The 15,086-nt window shown below is 49.5% G+C and overlaps 1 protein-coding gene across 2 annotated transcripts in view; it reads left to right on the top strand.

Annotated features, from left to right (window-relative positions):
- The window catches only part of LOC143769416 (pancreatic lipase-related protein 2-like), a 33,049-nt gene extending 19,121 nt beyond the window's left edge, over positions 1-13,928 (top strand). The window contains exons 2-11 of one of the 2 annotated variants that reach the window (XM_077257913.1): positions 2,970-3,095; positions 3,171-3,305; positions 4,155-4,263; positions 4,359-4,478; positions 4,662-4,787; positions 4,860-4,978; positions 12,560-12,683; positions 12,799-12,910; positions 12,984-13,151; positions 13,830-13,928. In XM_077257913.1, coding sequence (XP_077114028.1) covers positions 3,087-3,095; positions 3,171-3,305; positions 4,155-4,263; positions 4,359-4,478; positions 4,662-4,787; positions 4,860-4,978; positions 12,560-12,683; positions 12,799-12,910; positions 12,984-13,151; positions 13,830-13,902 — 1,095 coding nt within the window. In that variant the 5' untranslated portion in view covers positions 2,970-3,086 and the 3' untranslated portion in view covers positions 13,903-13,928. The remainder of the gene's footprint in view (positions 1-2,969; positions 3,096-3,170; positions 3,306-4,154; positions 4,264-4,358; positions 4,479-4,661; positions 4,788-4,859; positions 4,979-12,559; positions 12,684-12,798; positions 12,911-12,983; positions 13,152-13,829) is intronic. The other variant, XM_077257914.1, reaches the window with a different exon arrangement.
- Positions 13,929-15,086: the final 1,158 nt, after the last annotated feature.

The raw sequence follows: 15,086 nt of genomic DNA, 5'->3' as shown, positions 1-15,086 counted from the left end.
GCGTAGAGCCTATTACTCCCTCGGTGTTCCGGCCGCCGGCTACGCGCCTCAGAAGGATGTTGCCGATCTCGGGGCACGGCTCCTTCTGGTTTTGTCTCCTTGTGCTGTGATCCCGTTTCTCACTTCTCCACAATATACTTCGCTTCGTGTCCTTTCTTAGGAGTCTGCCGCTATAAGGTACAGGCACGGCTCCGTAACGATCTGTCTGCTAGGCCGCTGTCAGGATCCCACCCCTGACAGGTCCTCTCCCGAACTCTCCCGGGCTGCTTTCTCCCTCACTTCCTATCCAACCCCCAGTTTTACCAGAGCGTGAGGAGTGGCCTAATAGATAGAACCGCTCCCCCTGGTGGCCAGAGTGTGAAGTGTAGTGTGTGACTGTGATGCCTGGCAAGGTGAACTCTTTTAGTGCAATTAGACGTACCATCACTCCCCCTGGTGGAAGAGCGACGTTACTGCAACGACCAGACTCTGGGGCGCTGCAGGAAGATCTGCGTATCATCAGCCTAGAGATGATATTGTAAAAAGTGGGATTCTGAGCTGTCCCAGGCCGAAGGTGTAGATGGAGAAGAGTAGGAGTCCCAGAACTGAGCCTTGGGGAACACCAACAGACAGGGGGCGAGATGAGGAGGTGGTGTGGGAGAGGGAGGCACTGAATATCCGGTCTGTTAGATATGATGAGATCCAGGCTAGGGCCAAGTCTGTGATGTCAAAAGATGAGAGAATCTGTAACAGGAGGGAGTGGCCCATAGTGTTGAAGACAGGTCCAGGAGGAGGAGGACAGAGTAGTGTCGCTTGCTCTTGGTGGTTAGTAGGTCATTGGTCACTTTAGTTAGGGCAGTTTCAGTTGAGTGGTGTGGTCGGAAGCCAGATTGTAACTGGTCAAAAAGGGAGCCATAGGAGAGGTGGCAGGACCGTTCAAGATGGACATGCTGTTCCAGTAGTTTTGAGGCATAAGGGAGAAGGGATATCTGGCGATAGCTGGACAGAGGATGGGTCGAGAGATGGTTTTTTTGAGGATAGGTGTAATTGATGTGTGTTTGAAGGATGAGGGGAAGACACCGTTTGTAAGTGAGAGGTTGAAGAGGTGCATTAGGGTTGGGATGAAGACTTTTGTGAGGTTAGGGATGAGTTGGGACAGGAGCGGGTCATGCGTGTGAAGCGCCCCCAGACGCAGGGCAATGGGGTACTCGGTACCGGGTCCCTCTCTCTCGGTTCTGGGGATGTCACGGTGGCCCGACCCGGTCCGTGGCCCTGCAAAGGGGCGCCCAATTAAAGGTGTAGATGGCGGTGGTGTAGGTTGCAGTCTCTTTACCTTTTACTGTAGACTTCGGCATCCACAATCCAGAGCACTGCTAACAGGGCTGGCTGAGACCGGCCGGTCCGAAGGCACATCCAGAGTTCCCTTTTGCAGGTGGAAATCGGTAGCCTTCCTACTAGCGCCTGTGTGTTGTAGTACCTCCCTGCTGAGCACCACGGGATAGTCCTCACAATCTTGTATCTGTTTCTGATGTTCTCTCTCCGTCCCCCAGATGATGTGGATAGGACGCACCCGTATGACGGGGTAGGCCTGGAGTTAGTTTATAGGGACCCTAGAGACGCCCCTCTCCCACAACTTGCCTCCATTGTCTTCGTAGGTGTAAAGGGTAGACAGCCAACTTGGAATTAGCTGCCCCTGCCGCTATCTGGAGTAATGCGTGTAGTCAGTACTCCCTCGGTGTTCCGGCCACCTGCTACGCGCCTCAGAAGGATGTTGCCGATCTCAGGGCATGACTCCTCCCGGTATTATCTCCTAGTGCTGTGATCTCGTTTCTCACTTCCCCACAATATTCTTCGCTTCTTGTCCTTTCTTAGGAAACTGCCGCGATGCAGTGCAGGCGCAGCTCTGTAACGATCTATCTGTGCTAGGCCGCTGTCAGGATCCCACACCTGACAGGTCCTCCCTGGAACTCTCCCAGGCTGCTTTCTGACCTCACTTCCTATCCAACCCCCAGTTTTACCTATGTGTGAGGAGTGGCCTAGTAGATAGGACCTTTTGCTCCCCCTGGTGGCCGGAGTGTGAAGTGTGACTGTGATACCTGGCAAGGTAAACTCTTTTAGTACAATCAGATGTACCATCACTCCCCCTGGCAGAAGAGCGACGTTACTGCAACGACCAGACTCTGGGGCGCTGGACGTGCAAGTACTGAGATGTGATCTTGACAGAAGGATGGAGAGCTGATCGTCTGTCATTGTGCAGAAGCTGGCTTTGGAACAGGGCTGAGAAGTCAAGAGGAGGGGCATTGGGGGCTGCAGGCCAAAGCTTTTTCTGATGTTATCGATCTTCTGCTTAAAGAAAGAGGTATATTCTTCAGTAGAAATGAGAGGGGAGGGAGGGGGTGCAGGGGGACGGAGAGAATTGAAAGTGTTGAAGAGCTGTTTAGGGTTGTGAGTCGGGGAGTATGAGAGATGAGAAATAAGTTTGTTTTGTGGCAGTGAGCGTGGACTTGAAGCTGGTGAGGGACTGCTTGTATGCAGTGAAGTGCTAAGCAGCACGAGATCTCTTCCATCTCCATTCAGTGACCTTGGAAGCCCGTCTCAGTTCTTTGGTCAGGCTGATCAGCCAGGGCTGCCTGTTGATTCTACGAGTTTTGCTATGCATGAGCGGGGCGGCCAAATCGAGTGTTGCTGTTATTGTGGTGTTATAAAAAGTGGCAGCAGCATCTGTGTCATGGAAGGAATCTATGTCTGTAAGAGGGAGAAGGGACTCCGAGAGTGAGTGTAGATTGAGGTGTTTGGAGATTTACCTTTGACCAATATACTCACTCACCCTTGCAGAAATCTCAGTCTCCTCAGGCCCCAATGTAAAAAACATATTTGGGCCCCACTTATCACTTACGGCCAGGGGCTTAACTTTTGGCACAAGGTTGAGTCTGTCTGCCACCTCCGCACTCCAAAGTTGAGGCCAAACTCTGCCTGTCCTGTTCCATTAGGTGGTCCGTGCTCTGAACGTCTCTTCAGTCTTGGAAACAAAGTTTGATCCTGGCAGGAAATCCCACTTCGTTATCCACGGATTCCTGGAGGCAGGAGAGAAGGCCTGGCTGCCGGACATGTGCCGGGTTAGTGCAGTGTCGTAGGGTCGGCTGGTACGCTGGTGGCACTCCGATAATTCTCACTGATGTCCTCTGCTTCAGACTCTGCTGCAGGTGTCGGACCTGAACTGTTTCATTGTGGACTGGATCGGAGGGTCGATGGCTATGTACACACAAGCCGCCAACAATGTCCGCGTGGTGGGAGCAGAAGTGGCGTATTTTATCGACTATCTAAGGGTGGGTTCTCAGCCTGGTTCATATGCTGATATAAAGATCTCTGGGATTAAGGCTGAAATGCATCCTGCAGTGCAGGGATGAGCAGACACGGGTGTGACGGCAGAGCTTCATTACACTGTGACTTCTGCTAGGAGAGGGCGCTGCTTGGACTATGGACAGGGGGGTGCGGGTGAAGGGCCCTCCGACACCAAAACCTACTTCAACACGATGTGGTGTCTCATACGCACATTCAGCTGAAGTGTATTGCAGCGCGCAGACCTACTGGGTCCATGTGCCACAGTACACACTGCCGGCCAATGATTGGGGGCGCATGGCAGTGACTTCATGTGCTCCTGTCACTTGCACTCAGTCAGCTGCCGGCTTCAGAAGAAACTGCGTGGAGGAAAGGAGAGTATAAATCCATAGATTACACGGGGCCAGTGGCCATTCTACTGCATGTAGGGTTATGGGGGTGCATTATACTGTATAGAGGACTATATACGCCCCTACTGAGTATAATGGTTCATTTTGTGTCTATGCAGCAGCAGAACAGTGGACATGTACCAGGATGAGGACATAGATGGATATAATGTATATTTCAGGATGGGGCCCAGGATAAGGGACATGTACCAGGATATTTATCTCAGAATTGGGGGGGCCTCAGACTCTAGGGACACCACTGAATATGGAGGTCACTCATTGGTTTACGAATTGGACTCCACTTCTGCTTCTTTCTCCCTTTCTCCCATAGAAGCTTTTATAACAAGAAGACAAGACATCTCTCAAAAAGCTTAGGGTTTTTGTTTTTTTTCTTTGACAAGTTTGGGGAAAAATGCATGACTTGTCATGGCTTCTCACTAACTCCCGCAGGACCATTACAGTCACCCACTGAGCAGCATCCACCTGATCGGATACAGTTTGGGAGCGCAGGTTGCTGGAGAAGCTGGAAAGAGGCGTCCAGGAATCGCTCGGATATCGGGTAGGGCAGCTTCCTAACCCTACGTCTTGGAGCGCTCAGTTTCTGTGGAATCATGTTGGCAGTGATTAATGTACCGTATTTTTTTTTTTTTTAAGGGTTGGACCCTGCAGGACCCTACTTTGAGCACACCCCACCTGAGGTGCGGTTGGACCCCTCTGACGCAGTACTGGTGGACATCATTCATACCGATGGACCCCCCACTATTGTCAAATTCGGTGGGTGTTCTGGGGCCACTTCCCTTATATTTGACCCTCTGCAAATGAAGGTTTCCGCTGTCATGGTGGACAGATGGTTGACTCCAGCCCTGCTGGCTGTAGTTGTAATGCTCTTAAGCATGACTGGGGGGCTTGTTCTGTTATAATTATGGGGTCGCTAATAATGTGCCCCATTTCTTCTAGGTCTTGGTGGGTTTGGGATGAGTCAGTTGGTCGGTCATCTTGATTTCTTTCCCAATGGAGGGCAGGAACAGCCAGGGTGTGCGAAATCTTACCTGAGGCTTGGGGACCTGGACTATGTGATAGACGGTAATGGGTGCTCTCTTTCAGGTGCCTGCTCTTATCTGATGGGCTTTCTAATGGTCGCAACTTGTATTTCAGGAATCGAAGAGAAGATGATGTGTAGTCATCAGCGGAGTATTGCGTTATTCACACAAAGTATCCTCTTTCCTAATGGTTTTGTGGGATACCCGGGGCCCTCGTACAAAGACTTCCAGGCGGTAAGTGGCACTCTAATGTGCACATGTGGCTTCTGTTTTGCCTCACCGGGCGCCTACTCAAGGGCAGCCTGCTGTGGATATAGGCAAATCCTTTTATTTTATTTATTTATTTATTTATTTTTTTTGGGGGGGGGGGTCATGTAGATCTCATCAATTTACACACTGGTGGCTTAAGGTCACAGACCTTGGGGTGAACAAACCAGAATCTACACAAGATTCACGTAGAGTACGGCTTGCCAGCGGGTGCATCGTACAGATCTGACTGATCAGACTCTGGTGCGTTCGCAATCATCCAGTTGTCATTGGTAATCCTCCAGTGGAAATGTACACATCATGTCCATACAGACACTCTGTTCTGATGGCTCTTGCACGTGATGATCTTGAGGACTCTTCTTCCTCCTTGGCTGTTGGATAATGGCAGGCCATGGACTGGATCTGCTGAGTTTGGAGCACTCAAACCAGGGCAGCGGGGTATTCTGTATCGGGTCCGGTCTTTAAGGGGATGCCACGGTGGCTGCGACCTGGTCCATCCAAGTAAAGGGAAAGGTCTTTAATGGGATTTGTAATGTCTATGTTCGTGACGCCACTTGTGGTGGTGGGACAGACGCAGCTTAAAGGGGTTGGGCTCCTCTGGGGTGATGTGTTGTGAATTTGCTTTTTGCTCCCTCTAGTGGTTACTAGTTTTTTGACTCTGGTTTTTCTGTCATTCCTTTTATCCGCACCTGGGTCGTTAGTTAGGGGTGTTGCTATATAAGCTCCCTGGACCTTCAGTTCAATGCCTGGCAACGTAGTTATCAGAGCTAGTCTGCTGTGCTCTTGTCTACTGATCCTGGTTCCAGTTATATCAGCTAAGTCTGCCTTTTGCTTTTTGCTATTTGTTTTGGTTTTGTATTTTTGTCCAGCTTGTTCCAAATCTATATCCTGACCTTTGCTGGAAGCTCTAGGGGGCTGGTGTTCTCCCCCCGGACCGTTAGACGGTTCGGGGGTTCTTGAATTTCCAGTGTGGATTTTGATAGGGTTTTTGTTGACCATATAAGTTACCTTTCTTTATTCTGCTATCAGTAAGCGGGCCTCTCTGTGCTAAACCTGGTTCATTTCTGTGTTTGTCATTTCCTCTTACCTCACCGTTATTATTTGTGGGGGGCTTCTATCCAGCTTTGGGGTCCCCTTCTCTGGAGGCAAGAAAGGTCTTTGTTTTCCTCTACTAGGGGTAGCTAGATTCTCCGGCTGGCGCGTGTCATCTAGAATCAACGTAGGAATGATCCCCGGCTACTTCTAGTGTTGGCGTTAGGAGTAGACATATGGTCAACCCAGTTACCACTGCCCTATGAGCTGGATTTTTGTATTCTGCAGACTTCCACGTTCCTCTGAGACCCTCGCCATTGGGGTCATAACAGTTTGCCAGGCCAGTATTAAATGTTTAATGCATTGCAGAAGAGGGATTATAAGAAAGAAGATTCTGAGTTTTTTTTTTTTTTTTCTCCTTCCCCTTTACCTCAGAGTGGCTATGCTTGCTGCAGACATGAATGTCCAGACCTTGATTACAAGTGTGGACCAGCTGGCTACTCGTGTGCAGGGCATACAAGACTATGTTATCAGAAATCCTAGGTCAGAACCTAAAATACCGATTCCTGAACTGTTTTCCGGAGACAGGTTTAAGTTTAGGAATTTCGTGAATAATAGTAAAAATTGTTATTTCGTTCTTACGGGGCGACCCTCAGGATTGGGCTTTTTCGCTGGCGCCAGGAGATCCGGCATTGGCTGATCTTGATGCGTTTTTTCTGGCGCTCGGTTTACTTTATGAGGAACCCAATCTTGAGATTCAGGCAGAAAAGGCCTTGCTGGCTATGTCTCAGGGGCAGGACGAGGCTGAAGTGTATTGCCAAAAATTTCGGAAATGGTCCGTGCTGACACATTGGAACGAGTGTGCACTGGCCGCTAATTTTAGAAATGGCCTTTCTGAAGCCATTAAGAATGTTATGGTGGGTTTTCCCATTCCCACAGGTCTGAATGATACTATGGCACTGGCTATTCAAATTGACCGGCGGTTGCGGGAGCGCAAAACCGCAAATTCCCTCATGGTGTTGTCTGAACAGACACCTAATTCGGTGCAATGTGATAGAAAAACCGCAAATTCCCTCATGGTGTTGTCTGAACAGACACCTGATTTAATGCAATGTGATAGAATCCTGACTAGAAATGAGCGGAAAATTCATAGACGCCGGAATGGCTTGTGTTACTACTGTGGTGATTCTACACATGTTATCTCAGCATGCTCTAAACGTATAGCTAAGGTTGTTAGTCCTGTCACCGTTGGTAATTTGCAACCTAAATTTATTCTGTCTGTAACTTTGATTTGCTCACTGTCATCTTATCCTGTCATGGCGTTTGTAGATTCAGGTGCTGCCCTGAGTCTCATGGATCTCTCATTTGCTAAGCGTTGTGGATTTACTCTTGAACCATTAGAAAATCCTATTCCTCTTAGGGGTATTGATGCTACACCATTGGCAGCAAATAAACCGCAGTATTGGACTCAGGTTACCATGTGCATGACTCCTGAACACCGCGAGGTGATACGTTTCCTGGTTTTACATAAAATGCATGATTTGGTTGTTTTAGGGCTGCCATGGTTACAGACCCATAATCCAGTCCTGGACTGGAAGGCTATGTCAGTCTCAAGTTGGGGCTGTCGTGGTATTCATGAGGATTCCCTGCCTTTGTCTATTGCTTCTTCTACGCCTTCGGAAGTTCCGGAGTATTTGTCTGATTATCAGGATGTCTTCAGTGAGTCTGAGTCCAGTGCACTGCCTCCTCATAGGGACTGTGACTGTGCTATAGATTTGATCCCAGGCAGTAAATTTCCTAAGGGAAGACTGTTTAATCTGTCGGTACCTGAACATACCGCTATGCGTTCATATATCAAGGAGTCTCTGGAAAAAGGACATATTCGTCCGTCTTCTTCCCCTCTTGGTGCGGGATTCTTTTTTGTGGCAAAAAAGGACGGATCTTTGAGACCTTGTATTGATTATCGGCTTTTAAATAAGATCACTGTCAAATTTCAGTATCCTTTACCGCTGTTGTCTGACTTGTTTGCCCGGATTAAGGGTGCCAAGTGGTTCACCAAGATAGACCTTCGTGGTGCGTACAACCTTGTGCGCATTAAGCAAGGTGATGAATGGAAAACCGCATTCAATACGCCCGAAGGTCATTTTGAGTACTTGGTGATGCCTTTTGGGCTCTCCAATGCGCCTTCAGTTTTTCAGTCCTTTATGCATGACATTTTCCGGAAGTATCTGGATAAATTTTTGATTGTTTATCTGGATGATATTTTGTTTTTTTCTGATAATTGGGATTCGCATGTGGAGCAGGTCAGGTTGGTCTTTAAAATTTTGCGTGAAAATTCTTTGTTTGTCAAGGGCTCAAAGTGTCTCTTTGGTGTACAGAAGGTTCCCTTTTTGGGGTTCATTTTTTCCCCTTCTGCTGTGGAGATGGACCCAGTCAAGGTCCGAGCTATTCTTGATTGGACTCAGCCCTCGTCAGTTAAGAGTCTTCAGAAGTTCTTGGGCTTCGCTAACTTCTACCGTCGTTTTATCGCTAATTTTTCTAGCATTGTGAAACCTTTGACGGATATGACCAAGAAGGGCTCCGATGTAGCTAACTGGGCTCCTGCTGCCGTGGAGGCTTTCCAGGAGTTGAAACGCCGGTTTACTTCAGCGCCTGTTTTGTGCCAGCCTGACGTCTCACTTCCCTTTCAGGTTGAGGTGGATGCTTCGGAGATTGGGGCAGGGGCCGTTTTGTCGCAGAGAGGCCCTGGTTGCTCTGTTATGAAACCTTGTGCCTTTTTCTCTAGGAAGTTTTCGCCTGCCGAGCGAAATTATGATGTGGGCAATCGGGAGTTGTTGGCCATGAAATGGGCATTTGAGGAGTGGCGTCATTGGCTCGAGGGTGCTAAGCATCGTGTGGTGGTCTTGACTGATCACAAAAATCTGATGTATCTCGAGTCTGCTAAACGCCTTAATCCGAGACAGGCCCGCTGGTCATTGTTTTTCTCCCGCTTTGATTTTGTTGTCTCGTATTTACCAGGTTCAAAGAATGTGAAGGCCGATGCTCTTTCTAGGAGCTTTGTGCCTGATGCTCCTGGAGTCGCTGATCCTGTTGGTATTCTTAAAGATGGAGTTATCTTGTCAGCTATTTCTCCGGATCTGCGACGTGTGTTGCAGAGATTTCAGGCTGATAGGCCTGAGTCTTGTCCACCTGACAGTCTGTTTGTCCCGGATAAGTGGACCAGCAGAGTCATTTCCGAGGTTCATTCCTCGGTGTTGGCAGGTCACCCGGGAATTTTTGGCACCAGAGATCTGGTGGCCAGGTCCTTTTGGTGGCCTTCCTTGTCAAGGGATGTGCGGTCATTTGTGCAGTCCTGTGGGACTTGTGCTCGAGCTAAGCCTTGCTGTTCTCGTGCCAGCGGTTTGCTCTTGCCCTTGCCTGTCCCGAAGAGACCTTGGACACATCTCCATGGATTTCATTTCTGATCTTCCGCTATCTCAGGGCATGTCCGTTATCTGGGTGATATGTGATCGCTTCTCCAAGATGGTCCATTTGGTTCCTTTGCCTAAGCTGCCTTCCTCTTCCGATCTGGTTCCTGTGTTTTTCCAGAACGTGGTTCGTTTGCACGGCATCCCTGAGAATATTGTGTCAGACAGAGGATCCCAGTTCGTTTCCAGGTTCTGGCGATCCTTTTGTAGTAGGATGGGCATTGATTTGTCGTTTTCGTCTGCTTTCTATCCTCAGACTAATGGACAGACGGAGCGAACCAATCAGACTTTGGAGGCTTATTTGAGGTGTTTTGTCTCTGCTGATCAGGACGATTGGGTGACATTCTTGCCGTTGGCTGAGTTTGCCCTTAATAATCGGGCTAGTTCCGCCACCTTGGTTTCGCCTTTTTTCTGCAACTCTGGTTTCCATCCTCGCTTTTCTTCGGGTCATGTGGAGCCTTCTGACTGTCCTGGGGTGGATTCTGTGGTGGATAGGTTGCAGCAGATCTGGAATCATGTGGTGGACAACTTGAAGTTGTCACAGGAGAAGGCTCAGCGCTTTGCCAACCGCCGCCGCGGTGTGGGTCCCCGACTACGCGTTGGGGATTTGGTGTGGCTTTCTTCCCGCTTTGTTCCTATGAAGGTCTCCTCTCCCAAATTTAAACCTCGTTTTATTGGGCCTTACAAGATATTGGAAATCCTTAATCCTGTATCTTTTCGTCTGGATCTTCCTGTGTCGTTTGCTATTCACAATGTATTTCATAGGTCCTTGTTGCGGCGGTACATTGTGCCTGTAGTTCCTTCTGCTGAGCCTCCTGCTCCGGTGTTGGTTGAGGGCGAGTTGGAGTACGTGGTGGAGAAGATCTTGGATTCTCGCCTCTCCAGGCGGAGGCTTCAGTACCTGGTCAAGTGGAAGGGCTATGGTCAGGAGGATAATTCCTGGGTGGTCGCCTCTGATGTTCATGCGGCCGATTTAGTTCGTGCCTTTCATGCCGCTCATCCTGATCGCCCTGGTGGTCGTGGTGAGGGTTCGGTGACCCCTCACTAAGGGGGGGGTACTGTTGTGAATTTGCTTTTTGCTCCCTCTAGTGGTTACTAGTTTTTTGACTCTGGTTTTTCTGTCATTCCTTTTATCCGCACCTGGGTCGTTAGTTAGGGGTGTTGCTATATAAGCTCCCTGGACCTTCAGTTCAATGCCTGGCAACGTAGTTATCAGAGCTAGTCTGCTGTGCTCTTGTCTACTGATCCTGGTTCCAGTTATATCAGCTAAGTCTGCCTTTTGCTTTTTGCTATTTGTTTTGGTTTTGTATTTTTGTCCAGCTTGTTCCAAATCTATATCCTGACCTTTGCTGGAAGCTCTAGGGGGCTGGTGTTCTCCCCCCGGACCATTAGACGGTTCGGGGGTTCTTGAATTTCCAGTGTGGATTTTGATAGGGTTTTTGTTGACCATATAAGTTACCTTTCTTTATTCTGCTATCAGTAAGCGGGCCTCTCTGTGCTAAACCTGGTTCATTTCTGTGTTTGTCATTTCCTCTTACCTCACCGTCATTATTTGTGGGGGGCTTCTATCCAGCTTTGGGGTCCCCTTCTCTGGAGGCAAGAAAGGTCTTTGTTTTCCTCTACTAGGGGTAGCTAGATTCTCCGGCTGGCGCGTGTCATCTAGAATCAACGTAGGAATGATCCCCGGCTACTTCTAGTGTTGGCGTTAGGAGTAGATATATGGTCAACCCAGTTACCACTGCCCTATGAGCTGGATTTTTGTATTTTGCAGACTTCCACGTTCCTCTGAGACCCTCGCCATTGGGGTCATAACAGTGATGGTATGCAGCAAGATGCTGATGCTTCCCACAGGTGAAGCGGGGTCCCCAGGGCTTCCCAAGTGTATGGCAAGATGGTGTAAGCCGATGAATGCACAAAGAACGAGGACACAAGTTTGCAAAGTCTTTTACCTGGTTTACCGATGGTAGCAGTCCTCAGTCCAGGGTACCAGGTGTAGGGTTGCTGTGGTCCGGCCAGCTTGGAGGCAATAGGAGATCCCTCTCCCAGGTGAGGTCCGTAAGTCTTTCCTACTTGTGCCAGATGGCGAGGTCCCTGTTGCTTAAAGCTTGCTGACAGGTCCCCTCTCTCCTGTCCTAAGACAGATGTCTGTACGATAGGCAGTTTGAGCCTGTATATAGGATCTCTTAGATGACCCGGCTCTTAAGGTCACTGCTTCACCTCAGACTTATTACAGGCAATTGACATATAGTACTATGCCCTCCGGTTCTGTCGCGCTTCCTGGAGAACAACACGGCCTTGGGCTCCTGGTACTCGGTTCTGCGCTCTGGCTCCCAGAGTTTCCTTCCGCTGTTCCCCTGCTGAGCCTCTTCCTCCTCTGTGCTTCCTCCCTCTGAGCTCCCCCACAATTAAACTCTCCTTCTGCTTCTCTTTCCAGGGGTAGCAGCTCCCTCATGGCTGCTCGGCCCCTACGTCTGCTCCAGATGTCCTACTGCTCTCCTCCTCTCCACTACTGTTCCCTTGGTCTCCATGGACCAACTAACTAGCTCCTCTTCCAGACCAGGATACATAAAGTGTAAGGAAGCTCCCCTGAATCTGGGTCTTGAGCTCCCCCTCCTGGCCTAGATTTAGATATGTTGAATGTGAGTGCCTTACCTGATACTCTCCCTTGCCTCCAAGCGTGACATCACCCTCCCCGAAAGGATGGCAACATCACAGCAACAACCGGCTACCTGGGGTGTTGCAGTTTCCCCTGGCACTGGATAAGACCTTCCCTTGTTCAGGGTCTGGCAGCCAGGGATGTGATGCTTCTGATGCCTTTCTCTCGTGTTACTATTCAGGTTGTGGCCACTGCCCAATGCCCTAACCTGCTAATGTTAATCACATAGGACATTTCACCCATATTATTTTTTTTTTTAACTGCACAGCTAACCTAACTTTATCCAAGGCTGAAGTTCAGCTAAACGTCCTTGCCGAACTAGTATTGATCGGTATCAACCATTTTCTTAACCTGAAACCTGTGGAGTATCTGGAGCAGAACTGTCTCTTGCAGGGTGCTGGATTCCCGTGCTGTAATGGAAGTTGCGCCATGATGGGATACTACGCTGATTCTTACACCAAAGATCCCACCAGTGAAGTCTTCTTTCTGAACACCGGTGATGTGGAGAACCTGCTACGTAGGTGGAGGGATTGTAGCGGCCAATGGGGTTGTGAATCCAGCTTGTGTTGATGTCTGAGTTTGGCCATAAATGCTGAGCACTTTTAACATGTAACGCTTGTTCTGTCTTCCAGGCTGGAGGTACCGGGTGATGGTCAATATCACCGGGAGCATGTTTGTCATGGGCTCATTCAGCATCTCCCTGTGCGGGAAGGTTGGTTGTTCTCCTCAACATATTGTGCACAGGTAGGTCACTGCTCATCACTTCTCTAGTCACTGACTCGTGAGGACTATTGTAAGGCCCTGCTTCTGTCTCTAGTGGATTTATTCACTCTGAGAAATCTTATACCGCCCTCATTGATGTGGAGATGGACACTCACCCAGTCATCCAAGTGGAGTTTATCTGGCACAAGGAGGCCATTTATGTCATCCAGGCAACTCTGGGGGCCACTGCCATAGCTGTAGAACATGGGCCCAGCAGAGCAACGTAAGTAGAAGGTGTCCACGGCCTCATTTATCTTCTCTAACTCTCTGGTATTGCATGAGGTCAATATGGGGGATTTCACTGTAGAAGTCAATCATGACATCTGGCTGTGGAAGTCCTCTGTGCATGGCCTTGTGCATCGTCTGGTTGGCTATTGCTCTGTAATGGCGGCACCTGTAGTACGGATGTTTTAGTTGTAGAGCAGGAAGCCTTTATCCAGGCATGTCTGCTGTGGAGGGTTATGGTCTCTGCCCCCATTATCCAGGTAGGTCTCCTCTGTCAGCACAGAATCGCTGTTCAAACTAAGTCTTGGTGTTTCATGGAAGTCAATCGCTGAGATACACCTGCTTGGTTCCCATCTCTCTGCCTTCTTCTTTGACATCTCTGGCTGAGGAGGGCAGAGATGGGTGGGAAGGTGTATGTAAAGAATTGGCTGCCATGCACCTGGGCTTGGTGTGAAGTTATTCTGTACCCGGAGGCCCTTTAAACTGTAGCTCCTTTGCATTGGGGTGGTAGATGGCATGGTCTTGTTGGGGTTTTGTGTGGTGGTTTTTTTTTTTTTTTCATTGGGATCTGGTTATTCGGTGTCTGTACTCCTCCTGCCCGCCATAATGGTGTGGAGCCTTATGAGTAGGATCCTGGATATTTTCAGGACTTTTACTTTCATGTCTTTCCTTCCAGATATCTTCTCTGTGGTGATGAGGTGACGAAAGAAGGAATCCCTCAAAAGCTCGACCCTTGTACCATGTACTGAGCACAGAATAAAATCATAATACCACTTGTCCTGTCTGAGGGTTTACACACTTTTTTTTTTTTTGGGGGGGGGGGGGGAGGGAAGAGTGAGCGGAATTTGGACTTGGTGTCCTGACATTAAAGGGATCTCAGGCCGCGCGGCACCACTTGGCATCAGATACGAGAGGGCCAATGATATCACTTGGCCTAGAAGCAGGTATCGTTCCGTCCCAGCTGTAGAGCTCCGGGTCTGCACTCTCCTGATGCAGGAGTGATTACAATCCAGTGCCATATGACTCTAACCTTGCACTGTGTGCTGGGCAAATGTTACACATGATGGGCCCCTGTATGCTGGGTATCACCCATTACTGTCTGGGTGCAGTCATATCTGAAGAAGAATAATGGGAAGTCCTTCCCCACCCAATGGTGACCAGGGCCCGACACCCCGTGCCCCTGCCCAGCACCTGGTCACTGGTGTAAAGTGTCCGCGAGCAGTAGCCACGACCAAGCTGCTGTCCGGTTGCGTTATGACACTTTACAGACAAGGGATGCCTCAGTGTGCTGCAGAGTGCAGCTTTTAGGCCTCCAGGCTTCCTCTGGAGCCGCCACACACCATGCATGGGATGCCAAGTTCTTTGTAACAGTCAAATTTGTAGGGTGGGATAGGGCTCAGCAATTCACACTTCATCCTACCTTGGTACAACTCCTTCCTCCAATGATACCTGGCCGGAGCACTGGGTCTGGGTGCTGTTGCCTTGTCCTTTTATGGTTTTCCATTTGACTTCTCACTAGTTTGGCCCATGCTGTCCCTAGCAGCCCACCACCTCACCTGGACTCCACTTCACTAGCTGACACTGAACTCCCTCTAAGGCCGGTTTCACACGTCAGTGGCTCCAGTACGTGTAGTGACAGTTTCCTCATGCGCCGGAGACACTGACACATGTAGACACTGTGAGGCTGTGGCCTCTGATACAGCTAGGGGGTTTGTTCTCCCCAGAATGTGCATGCAGACGGATGAAGTCCACAGGTGTGCATGAGAGCATTGGATTTCCGGTCCGGGTTTTCCAGGTGGTTGAAGGCCACAGGTTTGTGTGTGTTTAAAAGCCCTGCAGTAAGGGGCATGGGTGTGTCAGGCCGTGCAGGGTGTGTCAGGCCGTGCAGGCGTCTGGCCAGGTGTATGAGGTGCACGTCAGTGTCAGTCTGGTG

Source organism: Ranitomeya variabilis, chromosome 4 (genome assembly GCF_051348905.1).
Source record: "Ranitomeya variabilis isolate aRanVar5 chromosome 4, aRanVar5.hap1, whole genome shotgun sequence".
NCBI classification, from domain to species: domain Eukaryota; kingdom Metazoa; phylum Chordata; class Amphibia; order Anura; family Dendrobatidae; genus Ranitomeya; species Ranitomeya variabilis.
This window is presented reverse-complemented; position numbering and strand designations above follow the sequence as displayed.